Genomic DNA, 23,972 nt, shown 5'->3' with positions numbered 1-23,972 from the left:
CTGGAAAATACATATACACACAGCACAGATGACAATCATATTGATGTTTTAACAAAACAATACGTGGAATACACTCATTCTGTAGTGCACTGCTTTTACCACTATAGATGTGAGGTCTTCACTCTCAAAGCGGCTGATGGCATGGTCCAGGGATTTGTACATAGCTGCTGAGATCCTCTGGGTGATCAGTCTGTTCAGGTCAATGGAACGACCCAGGAGCTTTGGACATTCACGGACAAGAAAGAACATAATTTTTTTTTCATATTCAGCAAAACTTTACTTCGGTACCAACAGAACAAGAAACATAAGTAAAGCTACATTTAGATATAAAGTATTAAGACAAACGCTCAAAGGACATGGAAGTTCAACACCTGTACTGCATGTGAGTGAAGGCTGTACCTGCACATGTCTCTGTTTCAGCAGTGTCTCATAGCGGTTAGAGGGGGGGTAAGGGATAATCACGCCATAGTTCTTACATTCTGCACGGAAGCGCTTGTCCAAGAGAACACTGAGACAAACACATTTACACATTCAAAATATCCAAGTTTAAACATTTAATATTAAACCAATTGTTAAATGGACAGGTAAATGTGGTATCATGACTGCTCACCTTCCAGCCATTGCTTTATAGTACGCAAATATTTGATCAGCCAATTTGTATACAAACTGATCAAAACACAGGTTCACCTAGACAAAAAAGCAAAATGATCATTGCTGATCAGTTATAATCTCTGGGGAAAAAAATAGGTTGTAATTTCTAAATTATAATAGCATGCTAAGACAGATACATGCTAAGCTGAGGTAAGACTCTACCTCAGCCTCTATCTCATCGTAGAGAAACTGCTTCTTGAACTTGGTTAGAGCATAATATCCACTGTCATTATAAAGATCCAAAGGATACAACACATATCTGAAAAAACAAAAACAAACAAACAAACAGTAAATTATGCATGAAAAATAATCATCCTTAATGCCTCCTTTTCACTTCTTCCGACTGTCACGGATTTCCCCTCGCGCTGTGTGCCAAAGTGTTCAGCGCATGAACTGCCCGAAGCGCAACAGCACTGCTTCTGGGTTGTCAGTGACACTGTTTACTTTTGACACGTGTGTTTTGTTTTGGTTTCTGTCCTGTCGGCGCCCTTGTTATTGGTTGTCTCCCTCACGTGTCATCATTATTCACAGCTGTTTATGTTTTACCTTTGATTACGTTAATTATTTAAACCCCTCGTATATCTTTGTTCAGTGCGAAGTATTGTGTGTTTCTGTGTTTTCCGCCAGACCCGTACTAAGCCTTTAATCCTCGTATCTCGTTTCATGGTTTTTGATCCTGTTTTTGTCCTCCTGTTTATTGATTCTGATTTCGCCTAGTCTATCCTGTTTGCCAATCTCCTGACCTTTTGCTTGTTTTGACTACGATTGTGATACACATTTTGGATTTATCTGCCTGCCTCTTAATAAAGCTCTTACCAGCATTCGCATCCTGCATCACCTCCTTGACAGATGAGAGAACGGAAGTCACTCATTTTCAGTGTAGAGCTGTGTGGGGGCTAGAGCCAGTGGTGGGTGAATACACTTTGGAACTAGGGCTGGTCGATATATCAATATAATATCGATATTGTGATAAATGATTACACAATACACTTTTCAGAGATATCGTTGGTATTAGGGATGTCACGAGAACCAATACTTCGGTACCAAGTCGGCACTGACATTCTTAAAACGTGACGGTACTTGTTTTTCTGCAGTACCATAGGTAATGTTGGTAATGAAGGTACTGAGGTTGCAATTCCACCGGAACTGAAGGGGCAACATATACACACAAGTGTTTTAGTCGGTCCACAAGTGGTAAAGAAGAAGCAGCAGCCTATAAGCACACAGGAAAAACTACAGAAGATGGCAATAGATTTAGCTCCGCCCTGACCCAAGCTGGTAAGAGTCGAATATGGAAATACTTTGCATTCAAAGCGGATGACAATGAACATATAATTTATACTCTGAAGCCGGTGTGCAACCGATGCTATCGTTCATGTCAAACAAGGCAAGGAAATACCTCGAATTTGGCAAAGCACCTGAAGGACGGTCCTATATTATGTTTGTTTGAGGCAGCTGGCACTGTGGCCGTGAAACCAGCTAACATTATGCTCCATGTAATGTTTGCGATAGCCAGTTATTTGTTAACGACGCTAACGCATTGCAATGTTATAAACTACCTCCTAATGGGCCACCATGCATTGCCATTCAGCCCGTGTCCTGTCAGCAAAATGTAGTCTAATGTCACTAATAAATATTCAAATGTTAATGCTTTTAATAAATCTTTTTGGCCTGCCACCATATCCAAGACAATATTGTGATTAAGGTGTTTACATGAGTCGCTTTTAGAATACTCCTTTCATGTACCCGTTTTACATGTTATAGAACATAGTTCGATTAACAGCACGTCATTACGTCACCGCATCAAGCCGTCCGATGTTCCCTCCAGAATTTCACGTATCAACATACAATTATTCTTGGTTATGGTACGGTATACAGTTTTGGGTGTTTTTATTTAAAAATTTTACGAACGCTTCAAGTGTATTATGCTGTAAGTGCAAATAGACGACTGCTTGAAACCGTGGGCTGCGTCCCAAATTGCATATTTACCCACTATATAGTAGCCGAGATACATGTATTTCATCTACTACAGGCCTATAGCAGGCAAGTACGCGGTTTGGGGCAGCTGTGCTCTCTTGTTTGCCGTCAAACGGTTGAGCACTGCCGTGTGTGATCATGTCCTGTCGCAAAATACGGTGAAAACTCTCACACGACGTTAATAATGTGATTAAGGTGTTTACATGTCTGTAATACACGTCGATAATAAAATAGGAGTAAAATAGGAGTACTCCAAAATAGGAGTACTCCACATGTCTTAATACGAATTGTGTTGAGGAAGCAATGTACCAGGGAACATACTTCGAGTATGACCTTTATCGGATTAAGGTAATCAAAAATTGCTGCTTACATGGTAGTTCCTTAATCAGAGTATTGTCTTAATCGGGTTAATATTGGATTATTGTAGTCCATGTGAACGCACTGTTTGTCAGACAGTGTTTGATAACTAAAATATCCCCCCTCTCTCTCTTTTTGCCAGTATCAGCCAGAGGAGGATGTCCTCCAGGTGAGTTTTTAATTAAATCTTTTTTTTATTTAAATTTTAAACCACACCGTGGTATCATCTTTGGTATCGAGTATCGTATAATTTGGTGGTATCAGTACCAACTACTAGATTTTTGGTATCCTGACATCCCTAGTTGGTATTGTGATGTATTTTTAAATTTTTTAATAATTACAAAACTAAACGATACTGAATGAATGCCGCTGATTTGACATGAAAAAACCTTCTTTGTCTTTGTAGGCATTAAAGACAAGTACCAGCAAAGACAGATGAACCTTTTTTGTTTATGTTACTACTGTTTTGCAGACAGTTTGCTGGGTAAATTATATGTCATGATGTGCATCGTATGTTGTAGAAATGTCCTCATGTATCGTGATATGATATTTTTTGTCATACTGCCCAGCACTATTTGGCACTGACTGAGGGTGTGTTGAAGATTTTTATTCTATGCACGATGCAACCATGTGACCAGAAGTAATATATTTTGGTTGAAAATATGTGCATTAATTCACATTTAAAATTCCACATTTACATCATAGTCACACTTCATTTAGTAATACAGGCGTTATTATACAAACTGAGTAATATGTTGTTTGTTGCAATGCATTTTGTTGTGACAAGCTAGCTAGCTGGTTAGTTAATTAGCAATGCTGTAGCTTAGACTCTCTACAAAAACAGCAGCTTCCTTGTTAACTACCTTGTTAACACAAACTGTATATTTGTTGAAGTTTTTCACATTTCAAAGCACACATTTTATGTGGGCCACAAATTTAGTATTTATGTTTCTATATGTCACATAATAAAGGATATGGAACTTTGCCTATGCTAGTATCAGCCTCTCTGGCTAGGCCCATCTGTAACCAAGTACAGTATAACACTGAACAAAATGTAAAGGGGTTCCTTTACAGGCATAAGATAGGACGCAAAAATGTTGAAATACGTGAGTGTATAAATGTTTGCAGCACTTACTCCATCATGGAGGGTTCTTTGGTTTCCAGAATATGGTCAGTGAGGATCCAGGGCATGGACATCTCAATGGGGAATTGGATGCGACGACCCATGGTGAGCTCCAGGAAGAACTCTCGGAACCAAAGCTGCGATAGGTCACAGCACTGCTGAAGGGCCTCTGAGAATCAATTACGACAAGGGTATTTCACGACTGTTATTCAGGAAACCTTTACAGCAATACAGTGTTAAAGAGGCTCTGTGTAAAACAAAATGGTATTCAAGGATGTACATTTACTCTTATGAGAGCTTGAAATACTGGTTGGAATGCGTTTTTTTTTTTTTTTGTATTAGTATGAAAGTGATTTCTGACCACTGAAGTTGAGAAGATGGGTGTAGAAGAAGGAGTGCTTGTGGAAGTCCTCTATGGCCTGAACTATGGGGCCATCCAGGCTGCTGCGCAGGGTCTTCTTAGAGCCACTCTTGTCTGCGATCAGAGACTCAAGCATGGTTCGCACCATGTACAGCTGCAAAGGGGCAAAATCGTTTAAAATAATTCTAGAAAACCTCTAGAGAGCTCTTACACAGTCTGTAGGCAGTGGCTATGTGAAAAGAGTATCTTCAGTGTAACTGACCTGTGTGCTTGAGGGGCCAACAGCACGGCGGGGCACTTTAATATCAAAACCTCCTTTGGGGTCCTTCTCTCCTCTTAGACAAGGGTCATTGGGTGGCTCCCTGCCCCCCTCCCAATCACAAATGGTCTTCCGAATGGCCTGTAGAACGCTGCAAGGACAAACATGGCAATGTTTCAACCATGTGGATGGAAGTCTTGCTTTCGTTCAGCGTAACTAAAGTAACTTAGCAAGCACATGACCATCTTGCACTGACACACTGCATTTTATAGTGTATAGTGCTGTACAGTGACTTCCAGTGGATTGTGACCATCTTCATTATGGATGGATTATGGATGGATGACCACCTTTATATTCACATCATGAATTCATGCACCAGAAAGTTAACAAACGGTCTAATGCTGTTTGTAGATGTGGTATTTGCAGTCTACAAGCAAGTTTAAGTACAAGTTACAAGCACCATTAAGTGCTAATTATTACATAGCCATAACATGTTTTAATCAATTTTCTGGTCTATGCAGCCCATACAGGATTTCGCAGAGTTTTTCTGTGATTGTTGTGACCAAAAATGCTTGAGTTTGCTGCGGGTTTTTAAAAAATTTGCAATGCAATTTGCAGAGCTCCATTTCAAAGAGAACACAACATTGTGTGAGCTCCACGCTGTGGGAAGCACCATCACACGTGACCGGCATCCGAAGCTTGTGTAACATCATGCCTATTTATAGGCCTGCCTTGATCAGATGATGTGGCAATTAAGCACGTCGAGTGATATAAAAATGTCTTTCTCAGGGACAGGGTTACATGCGTAACCCAGACGTTTTTTGCGGAAACTACTTGAAACTACTTGACAACTTGAACATGTACTCATGAAAAGAAGAGGGCTTTGGCCGAACGTGTGTTGTGATGATGTCACAAGTTGCGTCGTCTTGGCCCAAATCTGCGGTAATTTTGAACAATTGAAAGCTCCACTGAATGTTGCGGAGTTTGCTTGATTTTGTGTTTAGTTCTGTGCTCGCAAAATCCTAGAGGGACTGTTAAGCTGTACTCGTGTTCGACACACATGGATCAAAGAGGGCTTTGGCTGAATGCACATTGTGATGAGATCACATGACACTTCTTGGCCTAAATCTACAGAAAATCTGCAGTAATTTTGAAAAATGGAAAGCTCCGGCGATTATTGCAGTGATTTTGCATTAATTTCTGCAATCGCAAAATCCTGGAGGGACTGTCTATGGGTCCTTTTCACAACCAAGTATGATGTATGAGAATTTTATTTAAATTGGTTTCCAGTTAAAATGTTTTCCTAAAATGAAGAGACTTAGTATAAAAAAATTGGGTTCACCCAGATATACACAAGTTTAACCTCATAGGCTTTCATTTCAATCCAGTGCACTGGAGTACAAAGCCAAAGTGATTTTTAAAAAACACACTACTGTAATGTAAAAAATTACTTGCAGATATAATATTTTCATTGACAGCCATGAAAATGGGAAGACACTAATCTTACCTGATTAGGACGTTCTTTTTCTTGCGCACAGCCTGCCTGAGCGGCTCTCTCAGAGTGACCTGGGCAAAGTCCTGCAACGCAGCATAGATCGTGTTCCTGATGGCCTGGTTAAACACGCTCTCCATGCGGCCCATTAGCACCTGCAGGCCCTTGATCATGGCAATAACTTCCACCAAGGCAAATTTCTCCTCACTGGTATAGTTATAGCGTGTAGCACGCTCATACTCCTCAGCTGTGCCAGGACAGTCCTTATTGCAGAATTTATCAGTGGGGTGCACGAGTTTCCATGAGTACTGGAATAGGAAGTGAGACAGGACAGAGAAAAAGTGATGGAAAATTACACATAAACCACATAAGAAATAACTGGCTAGAAAACTGCTGTATCTATCCACACACACACACACACACACACACACACACACACACACACACACACACACACACACACACACACATATATACACATATATACACATACACACACGCACACAGACACATACTTACCACCTCCATGACATGAGTGCTCCACTTGGAGAGGAGCTGCAAACCTCGGAGAGCCAGGTCAAACAGCTCTCTGTACTCCTCGTCAGACTTCTGGCTGTCCAAGCCGGAGCCTGTGACCACTTCACTATTACTGTAACGTGCCAACTCTGAGATGAAGCGGATGTGGTCATCTCGGATCTGAACCATCTGCTCACACAGGTTGTACTGGGGACTAATGCTGCTCTGGGTACAAGTCCACCTGGGGAGTTAAATGACCAATTAAGAAGATTCAAAAACATGCATCAAGAGGAAACATTAAACCCTGTCTGTCCCTAACAAAACTAGCATGGATCTCCATGAAGCACAACAAGCTTCTGCTGAAATAAAGAGCAATATAAACTCTTATCAGTACAGATGATGATATATTAAAGTAGTGTTGTATAAACACAGAGCACATATATTTAAAGGGAAAAGTAAATTGAAGTATAACAACTTATGGATACATGTGAGTTATTAGCAGGCAGGTTCACAAGTCCCTGAGGTCCAAGTCAAGTCTCAAGTCTTTGTTCTGTTTTTTAGCAGTAGTTCTTTCAGCTAGTTATTGTAATTAAGTCTATGAGGCTAAATCAATTTTGAAATATTAAAACTGATCACTTCTACAGAATGTCTTGTTCATTTATTCAAAACTGTCTAATAAAGCACACAAGGTTTTACTTAAATCATTAATTACATTTTTATACACAATCAAAAAACTAGTACTTTCAAACTATTACATTTGAACCAAAAGTTCTCCTTATAATTACAAGAAAACAGAACATCCATAGCAAATACAGGAAAGATATGACTTTTTTTGTCACTTAGTGCAAAATGCCATTGTCAGTACATAGACCTAAGTACTACATTAACCACTTTAAACTAAACTTTATCATCTAATGCGCTATCATCTAATAAGACATTCAAATATCTTTTCACATTAATAAAATATGGTAAACAACAGTGAATAAAATGTTCATTTGAAATTTTCATAGAATTTTCATTTAAAAGATAAAATATCAATGAAATGAAAATGAAATTCAATGCAAAATATACCATTTGGAACACAGAGAAACAAACATGCTGTGTATTTTGAGCTATTTGAGTTGCCATAGTTCGCTGTAGTTCTCAAGCAATGATGGGTAAGGTAGTCTTCCAGTAACAAATGCAATTTAACTTGGTAATCTTGGATATTATATGTATTACATTGGAGGTGTGGGGAGGAGGGGGGGGGGGGGGGTACTTTGACAGCACTTTTCCAATGGGTAATGCCTTCAGATGTGTCATGCGTTTATATACTAATGCTGGCTTGGTGTGTTTAGAGATGAATTGTTGTGATATTTGCTGCTGCAGCACATACTGATATTGAAGGAATGAATGAGGAATAAACAGAAAAATGCGGTGTTTGATGCCGTCATGTGGGGCAGTAAAGAGAGAACGGAATCGGGAATGCCAAACCAAAATGACTTCAAGTCTTCAAGTCCAAGTCAAGTTTCAAGTCAGTTCTTCATGAGTCCAAGTCGCAGACTCGAGTTTCCATCTCTGTTTATTAGCAGTCCTCTGAATGATGTTTTCAGCGTCACAGGCTTTAATGTTAGCACTCATGTTGATTTTAACATGCTTGTATTGTTTGTGAAGAATGTATGCACGCACTGACAATTTCTGTTTTGCTGAACGACTCACTAACCAATCCATAAGGGAACAATGACATGTAGGATGTATTTATTCTTATTCCTTGTAAGAAATTTTGAACTCACTTTGACTTGTTCTCCTCATAGTGGGCGCTTGTCTCGATATACCTAGACAGCTCAATCTGCATGTCACCAAACAGAGGCACGACCTGGAGCTGCGGAAACAATTCAACAAATACTAACACACTCAACTAAAAAGGCTTTTTTTGGCGAGTTCTGCTAACTACGTATTTCAAGCCAACCTTGAAGAACTTGTCGATTTTACTGAGGTTTATTCTCTTCTTGGCATCCAGCTTGTAGATGTTGCTGACATTTCCGTCCATCAGATAAAGCCCGAACCCCATCACCTGTAAGGCAGAGTACAATCACAAATATGTAAGCACAAATCTATTAAGCAGCAATTTTCCCACAAAACTGATGGACCACAAAGGGCAGTGGCAGAAGATGAAACATAGGCATGGCACCTTGAGCAGCATGTGTTTCTCACTGGGTGTCAAGTACATCTTATTCTCATAGTAATCCACACAGATGTTAACAATGTCTGCCAGGAGCTCCTCATAGCCAGGGATCACCTCCAGTTGCTGATGCAGACACTGTAAGCAAAGAGACAATTAAACCTTTCAGACCATTAAGCCTACATTAAGACAGCTTTTGAATACTGTCGAACAAACATATTGCCAGTTATGACAATAACAGTACTGTAGTGGATAAAGTATTGTATATTCCCAGCAGAACCTCACGTATGTGAAAACTCCTATACACTATGGATGTAACGTTTCTGGGTTAAAATAAATAAATAAATAAATTAAAAAATTAAAAACAAACGTACGATTCACTACCCATGGTTCGGCACGCACTTGCACTGTGGTTAATCTAAAAACTGACGACGCATCTACAACATATGTATTTGTGATGAAAACAAACCGTGAACTAGACAGACACAGCTCTGCATGGCTCAGTAGATGGATACATTCCGCCTGTGTCTCACAGGAGTCCGAAAGTAGTTGTCCGATCAAGTGTATTGTTTGTAAATCAGTTGTTAACATCACAGTTCTGCACGTGTTGGTGTGTTGCAGTTTAACAAGGCAAGCAGAGGAAACAAGTCATTGATAGAGCCGCCCCCTGCATTGTATAAGTCTCCTGCCTGGGAACATTTTGGATTTGCAATCAATTACAGCAGCGATGGTCGAAAAAAAAATGTTGACAAAACAGTCACTGTTCGTAGACATTGCTCGACGCGAGTGCCGTGTGCTCAGGGCATATCTACTATGGTGTGTCATCTACGCCATCATCACCCGGGTAGCACCCATGCGTAGGTGAGACCGAAACAGCAAACACTGCCACAACGGAGAATGAACTGGCAAATGCACAATATGTAACGTTGACAAATGATATCTGGACCTCTGGGGCAAGTTGAGGAATTTGAACCATTACACCCCTGCAATACACTTCAATAAAAATTTTGAATAAGACAGCCGGACAAACTAGAGTTCAACCTACCAGAGCTAGAAGATTAAAACATGCGATTAATCGATCACTCTGGACATCAGTAAGGTAGATAATGGACGTAAACTGATTCATATACAAAAGGATAGAGGAAGCAATGTACCAGGTAACAGTTATAGGCAACAGGCCCAATATGTGTAGCTTCATAGGATAACAACTGAATCTCAGATCTTATTATGCAAAATTCTACAAATCTGAAATTCAACTGTACCTGTGTGATTCTGTTGTGATTGGCCAAGAACATCGAAAGGTTTTGGGATTCTTGGATAGACTGTGGATCAGCCATCTTTCTGAGGAATTGAGCGGCTCTACAAGAATAAAACAAAAAGTCATAGGGGGTAAAAAATACAGGCTTCTGAATGGCACACAAGTAATTACCTCTCTAAGATTTAGTGCAGGACCATTTCTGTCATACCTTTTGTAAGCAGAGTGGTCATTCTTGACACTGCACTTCATGTTCTTGAGTTCGTCCAGAACAGCGAACATGTTGATGAATTTGCCCAAGGTAAGCAGGTAAGCCTCGGACACAAAGTCTTTCCTGCGCTCAGCGTGGCACAGACGCTTCACCTCACTACAAAAACGCTCAATTGCCTTACGCTAGAACAGAGAAATATAAACGTTACCTTTTTGGACCACATGAAATCCCCACACTCTGTCTCACAAGGGGCTTTGACATTCTTTTAGAAGTGGTAGATGTGTAGCACTAAAGGACTAAAATTGACATGTCTGCAAAATACTGATTATTATATAAGAATGAAAGACAAACTTCTAACATGTTCCTTTCTCACCTGGAAGTACATGAACTTCATGAGCTTGGTGACCTCAGGTTCCAGCACCTCCACAGTCTTCTCATAGATCTCCACTCTGTTGGGCTGTTCATTACACTTCACCTAAGACCCACAAGAGGGTATTAATTTAGAAGGAAAATTAACCTCCATGTCCCCTTTTAACCATGAAGTAAAATCAGTCAGTCTTTTAAAATGTTAGATGTAGCAGGTTAGAATATCTCCATAACATGTTAATTATCATTTATTGACTTGACCTGTTTTCATGTTTACAGCTGCGCAATAATGCAGTTATCTAATCAGCCAATCATGTGGCAGCAGTACAATGCAAAAAATCATGCAGGTCAAGAGTTTTGGTTAATGTTCACATCAAACATCAGAATGAAGAAAAAATTTGATCTCAGTTACGTTAACAGTGGCATGGTTGCTGGTGCCAGAAGGGCTGGTTTGAGTATTTCAGAAACTGCTCGTTTTCTGGGAGTTTCACACACAACAATATCTAGAGTTTACATAGAATGGTGTGGAAAAGAAAAAACACTGAGTGGGGGAAAGCTCTGTGGTTAAAAATGCCTTGTCAGTCAGAGAGGTCAGAGGAAAACGGCCAAATTGGTTTGAGCTGCCAGGGAGGATGTAGTAACTCAAACTGTTGAAAATCCCTATGACACTGTTGAGGTCACTGAAGCCCCACCCACTGTTCACAGCTGTAGCTTGTTGTGACTCCAATTAGTGGCCTTGGAGAAGGGCTGTTTTAGTAGAGCAGCTTACTCTCTGTTCTTGGTTTGCTGCTCAGGAATTTTCATATGGTGTTGTGGGTGTGTACAAATGAAAGTTATCTTAATTTGTATTGTTTGATATATTGTATGGGTTGAATTGTTAGCTATGCAATTTATTGTTGATTTAACTTATCTTTGTTTATCCATGTTCCTTATGTATTTGTTGAGAAACGAGTCTGATGCACCTATGGAATGATTATTTATTGGCATTGGTGAAATAAAACTAAAAATGGATGTTGCCTCAAGGTGTTTTAACTGACACCCCACTATGATGCTCCCCCTGTGAAGCAGCAGTATCCTAAATCTTTTACACAAATAACTCTTTACAACGGTGGTGAGCAGAAAAGCATCTCAGCATTTACAAAATTTCAACCTTGAGGTTGATGGGCTTCAAGAGCAGAAAACCACATTAGGTTCCACTCCTGTCAGCCAAGAACAAGAATCTGAGGCACTAGCTAGTTGATGATTAGAAGAAAAATCACCTGGTCTTTGTCTAGTATTCAACAGTCCAGTTTGGGTGAGGCTGTGCCCATGATAGCCTCAGAGTCCTGTTCTTGGCTGATAAGACCAGAACCTGAAGTGGTCTTCTACTGTTGAAGCCTATCCACCTCAAGGGTTGGTGTGCTGTGCATTCCGAGATGCTTTTCAGCTCACCACAGTTGTAAAGAGTGCTTTTTTGAGTTACTATAGACTTTCTGGCAGCTCAAGCCAGTCTGGTCATTCTCCTCTGATCTCTCTCATCAAAACAAGGCATTTCAGCATGCAGACCCTCTGCATACGGGATGTTTTTTGTTTTTCACACCATTCTGTGTAAACTCTAGAGACCATTATGTATGAAAACCCCAGGAGATCAGGGGTGCTTCTCATTTCTTATTTGTGCATTCTCATTTCCTTTCCTTTACTTGCATCTTAGCTCCACCCCCTTAGGATGTGATGGAAGGATGAGATGTGAGGAGAGAGGAACCGAAGCAAGCCAAATGAAGCAACGTCAATTAATGATGACTGTGCTCAGCTGGATTACCTCACTGCACTTCAGTGATCTGCCATTATGCTTTTTTATGTACCCTTATGATGTTGGAGTTTGGTTAACAACATTATTCTTAATAAAGCAAAATGCACTGATAGTATGTGAAATGTCTGGGTTATTCAACAATGAATTAATGAACAATAGATAAATTATCGCATCTTATGTGCAGCCTGGCATATCCAAACATGCAAGGATCAATTCATTACAAAAACCATTGTAAGCATATTATTATTCAATTATATTTCGCACAAAATTCCATCATGTCATCAAAGGACTTTTTGTTTGGGGAATTTATACGTGCATCAGGTTTTTCGACAAGAAATATTTCCACATAGGATACACGTTTGTATTCTAGCTCCTAGATCCTCTGGAAGCTTCCTCACTCTTTGTTCCTCGCCATGCAACTTGAAAATTAATATGTCCTTCAAGATGGTTGACGATCAATTTCTGGGCCACGAGCGAGAAAATGAGGAAGCATCAATCTGAGTATTGAGAAGCACCCCAGCAGTTTCTGGAGTACTCAAACCAGCCCATCTGGCACCAACAACCACAGTTAAAGTCACAGAGATCACACTTTTTCTTCATTCTGATGTGAACATTAATTAAAGCTCTTGACCTGAATCTACATGAATTTAGGCATTGTGCTGCTGGCATGTGATTGGCTGATTGGATAATTGCATAAATGGGGAGGTGTACAGGTGGTTCTATAAAAAAGTGTCTGGTGCGTGTGTATATATTAGGGCTGCAACAACCAATCAATAAAATTTATAATAAGCAATAATTGACAACGAATTTCATTATGGATTAGTTCCTTTGCACAATGTATAGCATAGCCCACATATATATATTTCATATATTTTTCATAAACATTGTGGTAATGGTAAGCACTTATATAGCGCTTTTTTAACCTTAGCAGTTCCAAAACGCATTACACTGTGTCTCATTCACTCACGGTAGCAGAGCTGCCATGCAAGGTACTAGTTTGCCATCGGGAGCAACTTGGGGTTCCGTGTCTTGCCCAAGGACACTTCCGTATGTGGAGTCATGTGGGCCAGGAATCGAACCTCCAACCCTACGCTTAGTGGGCAACCCACTCTACCACCTGAGCCACAGCTGCCCACTGGTGAAGCCATTCCCACAAATACATGTATGTATTTATATGTATGCGAGTTGCAAATACAAATATATATTTACTTGTTAAACACTTGACTCTTGGCCATAGAAATAATACTGAGGTCTGGAAAGATCAGGTAAAAATAAGGAACTAAGGGAAACTGTCATATGATACCGTTTAAACAAAATTAGTAACACATTTTACTAAAATGTAGGGGTGGGGAACATTCGGTTAAATTAAATACAACTGTGTGATGTGTGTTAAATAAAATTTATATGATTCTATGTAGCAAGTATATGGGTAAACGGCTTCATATCTGTACCTGGGGAATGGCTCTCGAGCAGCTTCTCCAGGTGTACAGCATGACAGCGTATTCATGTCCCTCCTCCAGCATTTCATTCTGAAGACAAAGTCAATGATTATAAGAGGGCGATGATAAGGGTGATGTTACAGAGCATCACAAACACTCACACACACACACATTATATGTTGATAAGAGAGGTCAGAAGAAAATGGGGTTCTACATTGGGTTCCACTTCTGTAAGCCAAGAACAAGAATTGGAGGGTATCATGACACAAACTGGACAGTTGAAGACCAGGTGATATTTTTCTAATCTTCAACTGCCCAGTTTCTGTGAGTCTGAAAAAATTGTGGGATGCAGAATCTCAGATGCAGAAGGAAAGTTTATAGCATCTTGTTGAATCTATGCCACAAAGAATTGCGGCTGTTTTGAGAGCCAAAGGAGGCCCTACCCAGTATTCATATAGTGTTTCTAATAAGGTGCTCAGTGAGTGTATATATTATATACATTTACAATTACCCTTCACTGGAACTAAGAGGCCCAAGCCTGTTCCAGCATGATAATTCCACTGTGCACAATACATCCATGAAGACATGGTTTACCAAAGTTGTAGTGGAAGAACTTGAGCGGCCTAAACAGAACACTGATTTCAACCCCACTGAATGCCTTTGGGATGAATGGGAGTGCCGACTGCACCCAAGGCCTCCTCACCCGAGATAAGTACCTGACCTCACTGATGCTGTTTTGGCTGAATGAGCAAATTCCACTCCTAGCAATAGGTAATTAAAGTGACACCAGAGCTTGAAATTTATCAAAAGCTTTTGTCTTTAGATTATAGGTTCTTGCAGGGCATCAGGATTTTTTTGTCTTCTATCTGCATGATTTATATCTAATTTGTAAGGATATCTGCTTAATGACAGAGCTGTAAGCAATACAATTTATTGAGATGCTCATCAGCTGCTATAGCTTTCACATTTTAGGTGCTGTAGGCAGTTTGTTTGAACAGGTCATAACACATCTGCTGCCATTGGACATTGCACATATAATGACAGTATATTTGTGTATGTGGGTGGTTTCTGGAGCTATTTATAGTAATAGTGTTGAGCAGCAAAGTGATACAAAATAGCACAATGCAGAATGTTTATACAAACAGCCTTGGGACACAAATCTCCCCATCAAGCTGACATTAAAAGCTTCACTAGCGTATTTGAGACTGTCTTCTGTTCATGCATGAGCTATACCTGGAAGAGAATAAGCCAACTGTTAGAGTAGGCTGAAGTGTACTGGGAGCTTATAAATATGTTATAATTGATTTTATGCCTATTAATAAAAACCCTGCCATCTGGTATCTAAGTAGACCTTGAGAAAATATGTTCATAGAAACACTAACATGCACACAAACTCAAAGTGAATTACAGTGGTGGTTGAAAGTTTGTGAATTTTGAAGAAATTTGAAGAATGTTCTATATATCTGCATAAATATGACCTAGATAAATATGATCAGATTTTCACGTCTTAAATTAGACAAAGAGAACCCAATTAAACAAATGAGACAAAATATTATACTTGGTCATGTATTTATTGAGGAAATTATCCAATATTTCTTATCTATGAGTGCCAAAAGTATATAAAACTCTAGGATTAGCAGTTCATTTTAAGTAAAGTCAGGTGTTTTCAATCAATGGATGAGCACTCTGTTTTATTTAAAGAACAGGGATCTATCAAAGTCTGATCTTCACAACACGTTTGTGGAAGTATATCATGGCATGAACAAAGAAGATTTCTGAGGACCTCAGAAGAATAGTTGTTGATTCTCATCAGGCTGTAACAGATTATAAAACCATCTCTAAAGAGTTTGGACTCCACCAATGCACAGTCAGACAGATTGTGTCACGGTCACAAAGTAACCCAGTCAAGGTCACAAAGGAACCCAGGGTAACTTCTAAGCAACTAAAGGCCTCCCTCACATTGGCTAGTGTTAATGTTTATGAATCCACCATCAGGAGAACAATGTTGCACATGGCAGGGTTACAAGGAGAAAGCCACTGCTCTCCAAAAAGAACATTGCTGCACCTCTGCAGTTTGCTAAAAGATCATGTGGACAAGCCAGAAGGCTATTGGAAAAATGTTTTGTGGACGGATGAGACCATAATAGAACTTTTTGGTTTAAACGAAAAGCATTTGTCTGGAGAAAAGAAAACACTACATTACAGCATAAAAACCTTATCACATCTGTAAGATATGGTGATAATAGTATCATAGTTTATCTTATTTTGCTGCATCTGGGCTGGGATGACTTGCCACCATTGATGGAACAATGAATTCTGAATTATACCAGCAAATTCTAAAGGAAAATATCAGGACATCTGTTCATGAACTGAACCTCAAGAAAATGTGGGTCATGCAGCAAGACAACGACCCTAAGCACACAAGTCGTTCTACCGAAGAATGGCATCTGATGATGTTTTAAGTTATATTTATGCCGAAATATAGAAAGTTCTAAAGGCTTCACAAACTTTCAAGCACCACTGTAACTGTCCAACCTGAACTCCCTTTCACATTTGCAATAATTTAATGTTATACAATTACATGTTAATGTTTAAAATATCTTATACAGCATCTCACAAAAGTGAGTAACACCCCTCACATTTTTGTAAATATTTGATTATATCTTTTCATGTGACAACACTGAAGAAATGACACTTTGCTACAATGTAAAGTAGTGAGTGTACAGCTTGTGTAAGAGTGTAAATTTGCTGTCCCCTCAAAATAACTCCACACACAGCCATTAATGTCTAAACCGCTGGCAACAAAAGTGAGTACACCCCTAAGTGAAAATGTCCAAATTGGGCCCAAAGTGTCAATATTTTGTGTGGCCCCCATAATTTTCCAGCACTGCCTTAACCCTCTTGGGCATGGAGTTCATCAGAGCTTCACAGGTTGCCACTGGAGTCCTCTTCCACTCCTCCATGACGACATCACAGAGCTGGTGGATGTTAGAGACCTTATGCTCCTCCACCTTCCGTTTGAGGATGCCCCACAGATTCGATTCCCAATAGAGTTTAGGTCTGGAGACATGCTTGGCCAGTCCATCACCTTCACCCTCAGCTTCTTTAGCAAGGCAGTGGTCATCTTGGAGGTGTGTTTGGGGTCGTTATCATGCTGGAATACTGCCCTGCGGCCCAGTCTCTGAAGGGAGGGGATCATGCTCTGCTTCAGTATGTCACAGTACATGTTGGCATTCATGGTTCCCTCAATGAACTGTAGCTCCACAGTGCCGGCAGCACTCATGCAGCCCCAGACCATGACACTCCCACCACCATGCTCACCTGGTTGTCGCCACACACGCTTGACACCATCTGAACCAAATAAGTTTATCTTGGTCTCATCAGACCACGGGACATGGTTCCAGTAATACATGTCCTTAGTTTGCTTGTCTTCAGCAAACTGTTTGCGGGCTTTCTTGTGCATCATCTTTAGAATAGGCTTCCTTCTGGGACGACAGCCATGCATGCCAATTTGATGCAGTGTGCGGTGTATGGTCTGAGCACTGACAGGCTGACCCCCCACCCCTTCAACCTCTGCAGCAATGCTGGCAGCACTCATATGTTTATTTCCCAAAGACAACCTCTGGATATGACTCTGAGCACCTGCGCTCAACTTCTTTGGTCGACCATGGCGAGGCTTGTTCTGAGTGGAACCTGTCCTGTTAAACCGCTGTATGGTCTTGGCCACCGTGCTGCAGCTCAGTGTCAGAGTCTTGGCAATCTTCTTATAGCCTAGGCCATCTTCATGTAGAGCAACAAATCTTTTTTTCAGATCCTCAGATTTCTTTGCCATGAGGTGCCGTGTTGAACTTCCGGTGACCAGTATGAGGGAGCATGAGAGTGATGGCACCAAATTTAACACACCTGCTCCCCATTCACACCTGAGACCTTGTAACACTAACAAGTCACCTGACACCGTGGCAGGAAAATGGCTAATTGGGCCCAATTTGGACATTTTCACTTAGGGGTGTACTCACTTTTGTTGACAGCGGTTTAGACATTAATGGCTGTGTGTTGAGTTATTTTGAGGGGACAGCAAATTTACATTTGTAAATTTTGTGTCATTTCTTCAGTGTTGTCACATGAGAAGATATAATCAAATATTTACAAAAACGTGAGGGGTGTACTCACTTTTGTGAGATACTGTGTGTGTATATATATATATATATATATATATATATATATATATATATATATATATATATATATATATTACACACACACACACACACACACACACACACACACACACATACGTATGTATGTATACATTGGGAGAAAGTTTTGAATGCATCAACATTTTTTGCAGTAAATATATTTCCAATGAGGTTATTCACGTGAAATATTCAGCAGACATCAGTATTAACTCAAGAAATTCACACATATAAAGAATTGATAACATTAAAGTCCATAAATAAAGTTATGTGTAATAAAGTGGAATGACACAGGAAAAAAGTGTTGAACTTTGTTAGTTAATACTTAGTGGAGAAGCCTTTGTTTGTAATAACAGATTAAAGGCACTTCCTGTATGAAGAAAGTAATGAGCCGCAGTATTCAGGTGTGATTTTGGCCCATTCTTCTAGGTGATTGACTGGGCCATTCTAACACCTTGATTTTTTTCTCTGAAATCAATTGAGAGTTTCCTTTGCTGTATGCTTTGGATTGTTATCCTGCTGGAAGCTCCACCCAACTCTCATCTTCATCATCCTGGTGGATGGCAGCAGATTCTTCTCGAGAATCTCTCGGTAAAGGGCTCCATTCATTGTTCCTTCAATTATAAGAAGTGTACCATGTGATGAAAAACAGCCCCACACCATGATGCTTCCACCTCCAGACTTCACTGTTGGTATAGTTTTCAGGGTGATGTGCAGTGCCATTTCTTCTCCAAACATGGTGTGTAGTATGACAGCCAAAAAGTTCAATTTTGCTCTCATCTGACCAGACTACACTCTCCCAGTATTTCATAGGCTTGTCCAAATGAGTTGTAGCAGACTTTAACTGAGCTTCAACATGCCTTTTCTTTAGTAATGGAGTGTTGCAGGGTGAGCATGAGCAGTGGAGTGCACTGCCTATTGTTTTCTCTGTGATGATGGTACCTGCTGCCTCCAAGTGTTTCTGGAGCTCTTTCCAAGTGGTCCTTGGCTCTTGTGCTACTCTTCTGACTATTCTTCTGACTCCCTGGTCAGAAATCTTAAGCTTTAAAAAAAAGCCTTTTTTTTTTATAGACCATCAATTTACTAACCCAGCTGATATTAATTTGCACAGATAGGGGGTTTAATTACTTACGAATTTCAGCTGGTTCCTTGCCTTACCTTAGCGTGTTCAATACTTTTTTCTTGTGTCATTCCACTTTATTACACATAACTTCTTTTATGAACTTTAATGTTGTGAATTCTTTATATTTCCAGATTTCTTGAGTTAATACTGGTGTCTGGTGAAAATTTCACGTGAATAGCCTCATTGGAAATATATTTACTGAAACAAATGTTGACGCGTCCAATACTTATTTCCCGCACTGTGTGTGTGTGTATATATATATATATATATATATATATATATATATATATATATATATATATATATATATATATATATATATATATATATATATGTAAAGTACACAAACATGCCTCCTGGGTCAAGAAAGGCTCACAGAAATGACAATGTTGATTGGTGAAATCAAAAAACCCTGCCATTTCACACTCAGCGTGTCATGCTAAGAGCAGACTGCAGTGGTCTAAACAAGGTGAGGCACTATCTCAGTCTGGCCAAAAAACTCAAGCCAAGGAACTGGAAGAAAATTCCAAACAGGGTGAATGATATGTAAAGAATAAAACACGACAGGGTGTGCTGTTATAGGAAAATAATCAATGCCACACTGTTACTACCACAAAGTTGATTATTTTACTATAACAGCTGAAATGTCCTGAAATGTTTTATTCCTCTTAATTTCACAGCAATTTGTCAATGATCACAAAATTTTGTCACATGATCACAAAACATGTTGTCTCCTCACTACCTTACAATTTAATAAGATAAAGACCCAAGAATTTGTCCGCAAATGTTTAATAAACTTCTCCCTACAGAAAACTTCACCATATCAACTATTGTGTTCTTCTTTGTCATTTTTAAATTACTATTAGTCTTACAAGCATCTGAACCCTGTGACTGAGTTTTTACTATAGAAACAATAACGTATTACAACAAGCACATTAGTGCTTTTACCTATCACAAAACCTATCATTTATGTTACAACCAGAACTACTGTCAGAGCTGCTATTAAATTAATCAACACCTTCTGACCAATCAGATTCAAGAACTCAACAGTGTCGTGGTATAAGGTGAAAATATCATATCATATGATACTGAAAGAAATGTTCATAATGCTCAGTTTGTAATATTTTTATTTTCTAACAACGTGCAAGCAAATCATTAACACTGTATTTTAAAAAGGAGGAAAAACATAACGATACAAAATCACCTACTCAGCACTAAGAGTAACAATGGAGGTCAGGGTCATAAATGTATGATTCAGTATGTTTTAGCATCTAGTATGTATCTTTTAGCATCTAGTATCTGAAGAATGAGTGAGTAAATGATTCTGCTCACATTCTCAGTTTGGTGAAGCCTCTAGTGACAGTTAATGAAAGCAGCTTTGTGCATGCATCAGATGTAGTGCTTTTCATCATGCAGCTGCCATGGTCACATGACCTGTGTTCAACTACGTGGGAGCACAGAAAACTCACCATGCTGGAATGGACTGTGGCCTGTTCGATGTATCGGGCGATACCAGTCACGAAAGCATTTCTGTCCTCAAAGTTGGTATCAAAATTTGCCTGGTTGACAAGACAAGCATTCATTTATACATACAGGTGTAAACATAGACTACTTATACAGACATATCATATCAAGATATACATGATGCTAAATAGGCATTCTAAAATATATTTCTAATTCATTCCTGGCATTTAAGACATCTTAAAAGACCTTACATTAAGACCTTAACACAAAGTAGGCAGTTTATTAGGTACACCTGCCTAGTAGGGGTGTAGCAATAAGATATTGTATCATATCAATTGAGACAAGGCTCTTGAAAAGAGTGAACTCAGTGGCAAAAATTTAACATGGTCTTCAAATAAAAAGTATTCTTTGTTAACAGTTTTCGAAGCTTTGTTTTCGCTAACCATGGTTTATGAACGTGCTACCAGAGGTTTTGTTAACGCTCCACAAGTTTACGTTCACTATTCTGGCACAAATCTCATGTGTGGTCAGGCTTAACAGTGATTAATCTCATTGCCTAGTGAGATTTGGATTGACAGCTCGAGTATCCATCTGAGGAGAAGGACTATGACGTTGATCTAAAAAAAAAAAATAGTCATATGAGACTACCCAAACCTCAATTATTAATCCATCTATCCACCCATCCATTTTGTATACCGCTTATCATTCAGGGTTGGGGGGGGACCTGGAGCCTATCCCAGGGAGCATTGGGCACAAGGGTACACATCGGTACACATAGGGTACACCTTGGACAGGGTGCCAATCCATCACAGGGCACAATCACATACCCATTCACTATGGACATGCCAATCAGCCTATCATGCATGTCTTTGGACTGGGGGATGAAAAGCGGAGTGCCTTGAGGAAACCCCCGCAGCATGGGGAGCTCCGCAGAATGCTGGCGCTGTGAAAAAAGCTCGAACCCTAAATGCTGGCTCTGTGAGGTGACCGTGCTAACCACTAAGCCACCGAGCAGCCCTTCAAATATTAATTACAAACTAATATACTGACTAAGTAAGTAATTTCCACTACAATGTACAAACATTCTAACCATACAGAGAACTGCATTCAGAACACTCTCCAAAATTCACGACACTGAAGTCTCTACATCCTGGTCAGGGAGCTGTCGACCCAAATCTCACTGGCCAATGAGAGTAAATCGCTGTTAAGCCACCTACACGTGAGATTTCTGCCAGAATGGTGAACAGAATGGTGCACTACCACACTTCACACTACAGTGTACTGATCCTTCCATCAAGGTAACTGTTTGTTTTGGGGTTTTTTTTACTCCTTTGACCACTGGAGACACACTTTTTTTTTACTTCACTGACAACAAGCGAGTGTTCTAAGATAATACTCCAGTGCTGAATTTGCATACCATTTGACTGGTTGTGTGTGACTGTTTGCTTGCATGATTCACAAGCTGTTTTAATCCACACAATTGCTGATTGTTGATACTGTTTCACGTTTCACAACTTTCTTGCTGCATCATAGAAATGACTGAGTGAAAAGTTCAGGATGTCAGATATATGGGAGATGATAAAACCAACACGAGAGTCAGCTATCATTAAGTAAGGTCACTCAATTTGCGTATTCAAATTCTCAACTGAATACTATTTGACCTAAAATGCTGTTGTGTCTGATTTATATCACAATCTACAGTCGTGTGGTGTAAGGCTTATCAGAATGTACAATTTGTGTTAAAGCAGGAGATGTACCTAATAAACTGGCAACTCAGTATATAACAGCGATGCTTGATGGAAATGTTAGAATTTAATTGTCTGTTGAACTCAACATCCCATAATATTTCTTTATGGTAGATATCTGATGTGCAGTGAGACACAAAGCAGGCATACCTGGTACATGATGGAAGAGGGTGGAGGCTCAATGCATGGCTGCTGGTCGGGGAGTGGCAGCTCCTCCAGCAGGTCCACGTTGGACAGCGCATCCTCCAGAGTCACGTGGGTCGTCATGGCTGCGCTTGTTCACTCACAAAGCAGTCCAGCCTGAACACAGAGGGACATATTTTACTAAGACAAGTGCGTCTCACAAACTTTGATTACATTTAGACTGATGGGCATGACCTACTTGGTAGGTGATCTCAAAAGTTGGAAATAACTTTGTACACCTTACCTAGTTAACATATGCCTAATACAGTATTTAAAAAAAAACTTTTTAGAAAGTGCATGGGCTTCATGACTGTAAGTAAGTAAATTTTATTTATATAGCACATTTAAATACAGCAAAGCTGACCAAAGTGCTGAACAGAGTAACAAAAAGTTAAACACAAAAACAGAATAAAACCAAATAGAAAACCGACAATAAAATAATACTAAAATTCGATTAAAATGCCAGGGAGAAAAGATATGCTTTCAGCCTCTAAAAATGATAATAGAAGGTGCAAGGCGGCTGTCCAGTGACACTTAATTCCATAGACGAGGGGCAGAAACTGAAAAAGCGCCATCACCCTTAGTTTTTAAACGGGATCGAGGGACATACAAAGAGAGAGACCTATCAGAAGATCTTAAAAATCTGCCAGATGAATGTGGAATAAGAAGACCTTCGAGATAAGAAGGAGCTTGATAATTAAGAGCTTTAAAAACAAACAACCGAATCTTAAACTGGATCCTAAAATGGACTGGGAGCCAATGGATGCGAGGATAAAATTGGGGTGACACGATCATATTTCTTTGCCCTTGTCAATAACCTTGCAGCTGCATTTTGAACCATCTAGAGGCCAGCAAGAGATGACTGAGGAAGACCCAAGTACAATGAATTACAATAATCTAAACATGATGTGATACAAACATGAATAACCTTCTCCAAATCTTGGAAAGACAATATTGTTTTAAGACTGCTTTTGGTTTGAATTTATTTAAATCATTATTCTCATTATCAGTATCTGATACATGATAAATATTAATAAGTGGGTCATATATACAATAATTAGCTCTCTGAAAAGTACATTTACACAAATTCATATTCAATTAGACAAAAGCAGTCACTGAAAGTAACGCGAAATCAAGTAAACGGCGCAATATTTTGAGGAGCTTGCGATTTTTTAAAATTACGGCAGATTTTTTTCCGCAGATTTGGGCTAGGACGCGTCATGTGATGTCATCGCAAAGCGCATTCAGCCAGAACTCTCTTCAATTCACGTGTGTTGAACATGAGTACAGTGAAAAGGTCTCATTTA

The 23,972-nt window shown here is 39.6% G+C and overlaps 1 protein-coding gene across 1 annotated transcript in view; it reads right to left on the bottom strand.

The window, feature by feature from the left end:
• The window catches only part of cyfip2 (cytoplasmic FMR1 interacting protein 2), a 51,501-nt gene that overhangs the window by 12,827 nt on the left and 14,702 nt on the right, over nucleotides 1-23,972 (bottom strand). Inside the window, exons 2-19 of the mRNA XM_017474943.3 lie at nucleotides 22,633-22,782; nucleotides 20,743-20,832; nucleotides 13,970-14,047; nucleotides 10,737-10,838; nucleotides 10,364-10,545; nucleotides 10,160-10,256; nucleotides 8,907-9,035; nucleotides 8,685-8,789; nucleotides 8,509-8,597; nucleotides 6,740-6,977; nucleotides 6,236-6,528; nucleotides 4,732-4,879; nucleotides 4,470-4,623; nucleotides 4,121-4,277; nucleotides 814-910; nucleotides 611-687; nucleotides 400-508; nucleotides 100-219 (exon numbers count right to left, since the gene is read on the bottom strand). Of these exons, the coding sequence (XP_017330432.1) occupies nucleotides 100-219; nucleotides 400-508; nucleotides 611-687; nucleotides 814-910; nucleotides 4,121-4,277; nucleotides 4,470-4,623; nucleotides 4,732-4,879; nucleotides 6,236-6,528; nucleotides 6,740-6,977; nucleotides 8,509-8,597; nucleotides 8,685-8,789; nucleotides 8,907-9,035; nucleotides 10,160-10,256; nucleotides 10,364-10,545; nucleotides 10,737-10,838; nucleotides 13,970-14,047; nucleotides 20,743-20,832; nucleotides 22,633-22,749 (2,382 nt within the window). The 5' untranslated portion in view covers nucleotides 22,750-22,782. The remainder of the gene's footprint in view (nucleotides 1-99; nucleotides 220-399; nucleotides 509-610; nucleotides 688-813; nucleotides 911-4,120; nucleotides 4,278-4,469; nucleotides 4,624-4,731; nucleotides 4,880-6,235; nucleotides 6,529-6,739; nucleotides 6,978-8,508; nucleotides 8,598-8,684; nucleotides 8,790-8,906; nucleotides 9,036-10,159; nucleotides 10,257-10,363; nucleotides 10,546-10,736; nucleotides 10,839-13,969; nucleotides 14,048-20,742; nucleotides 20,833-22,632; nucleotides 22,783-23,972) is intronic.

Source organism: Ictalurus punctatus, chromosome 8, assembly GCF_001660625.3.
Source record: "Ictalurus punctatus breed USDA103 chromosome 8, Coco_2.0, whole genome shotgun sequence".
NCBI lineage: Eukaryota > Metazoa > Chordata > Actinopteri > Siluriformes > Ictaluridae > Ictalurus > Ictalurus punctatus.
The sequence above is the reverse complement of the archived record's forward strand: the minus strand, read 5'-3'. Positions and strand labels throughout refer to the sequence as shown.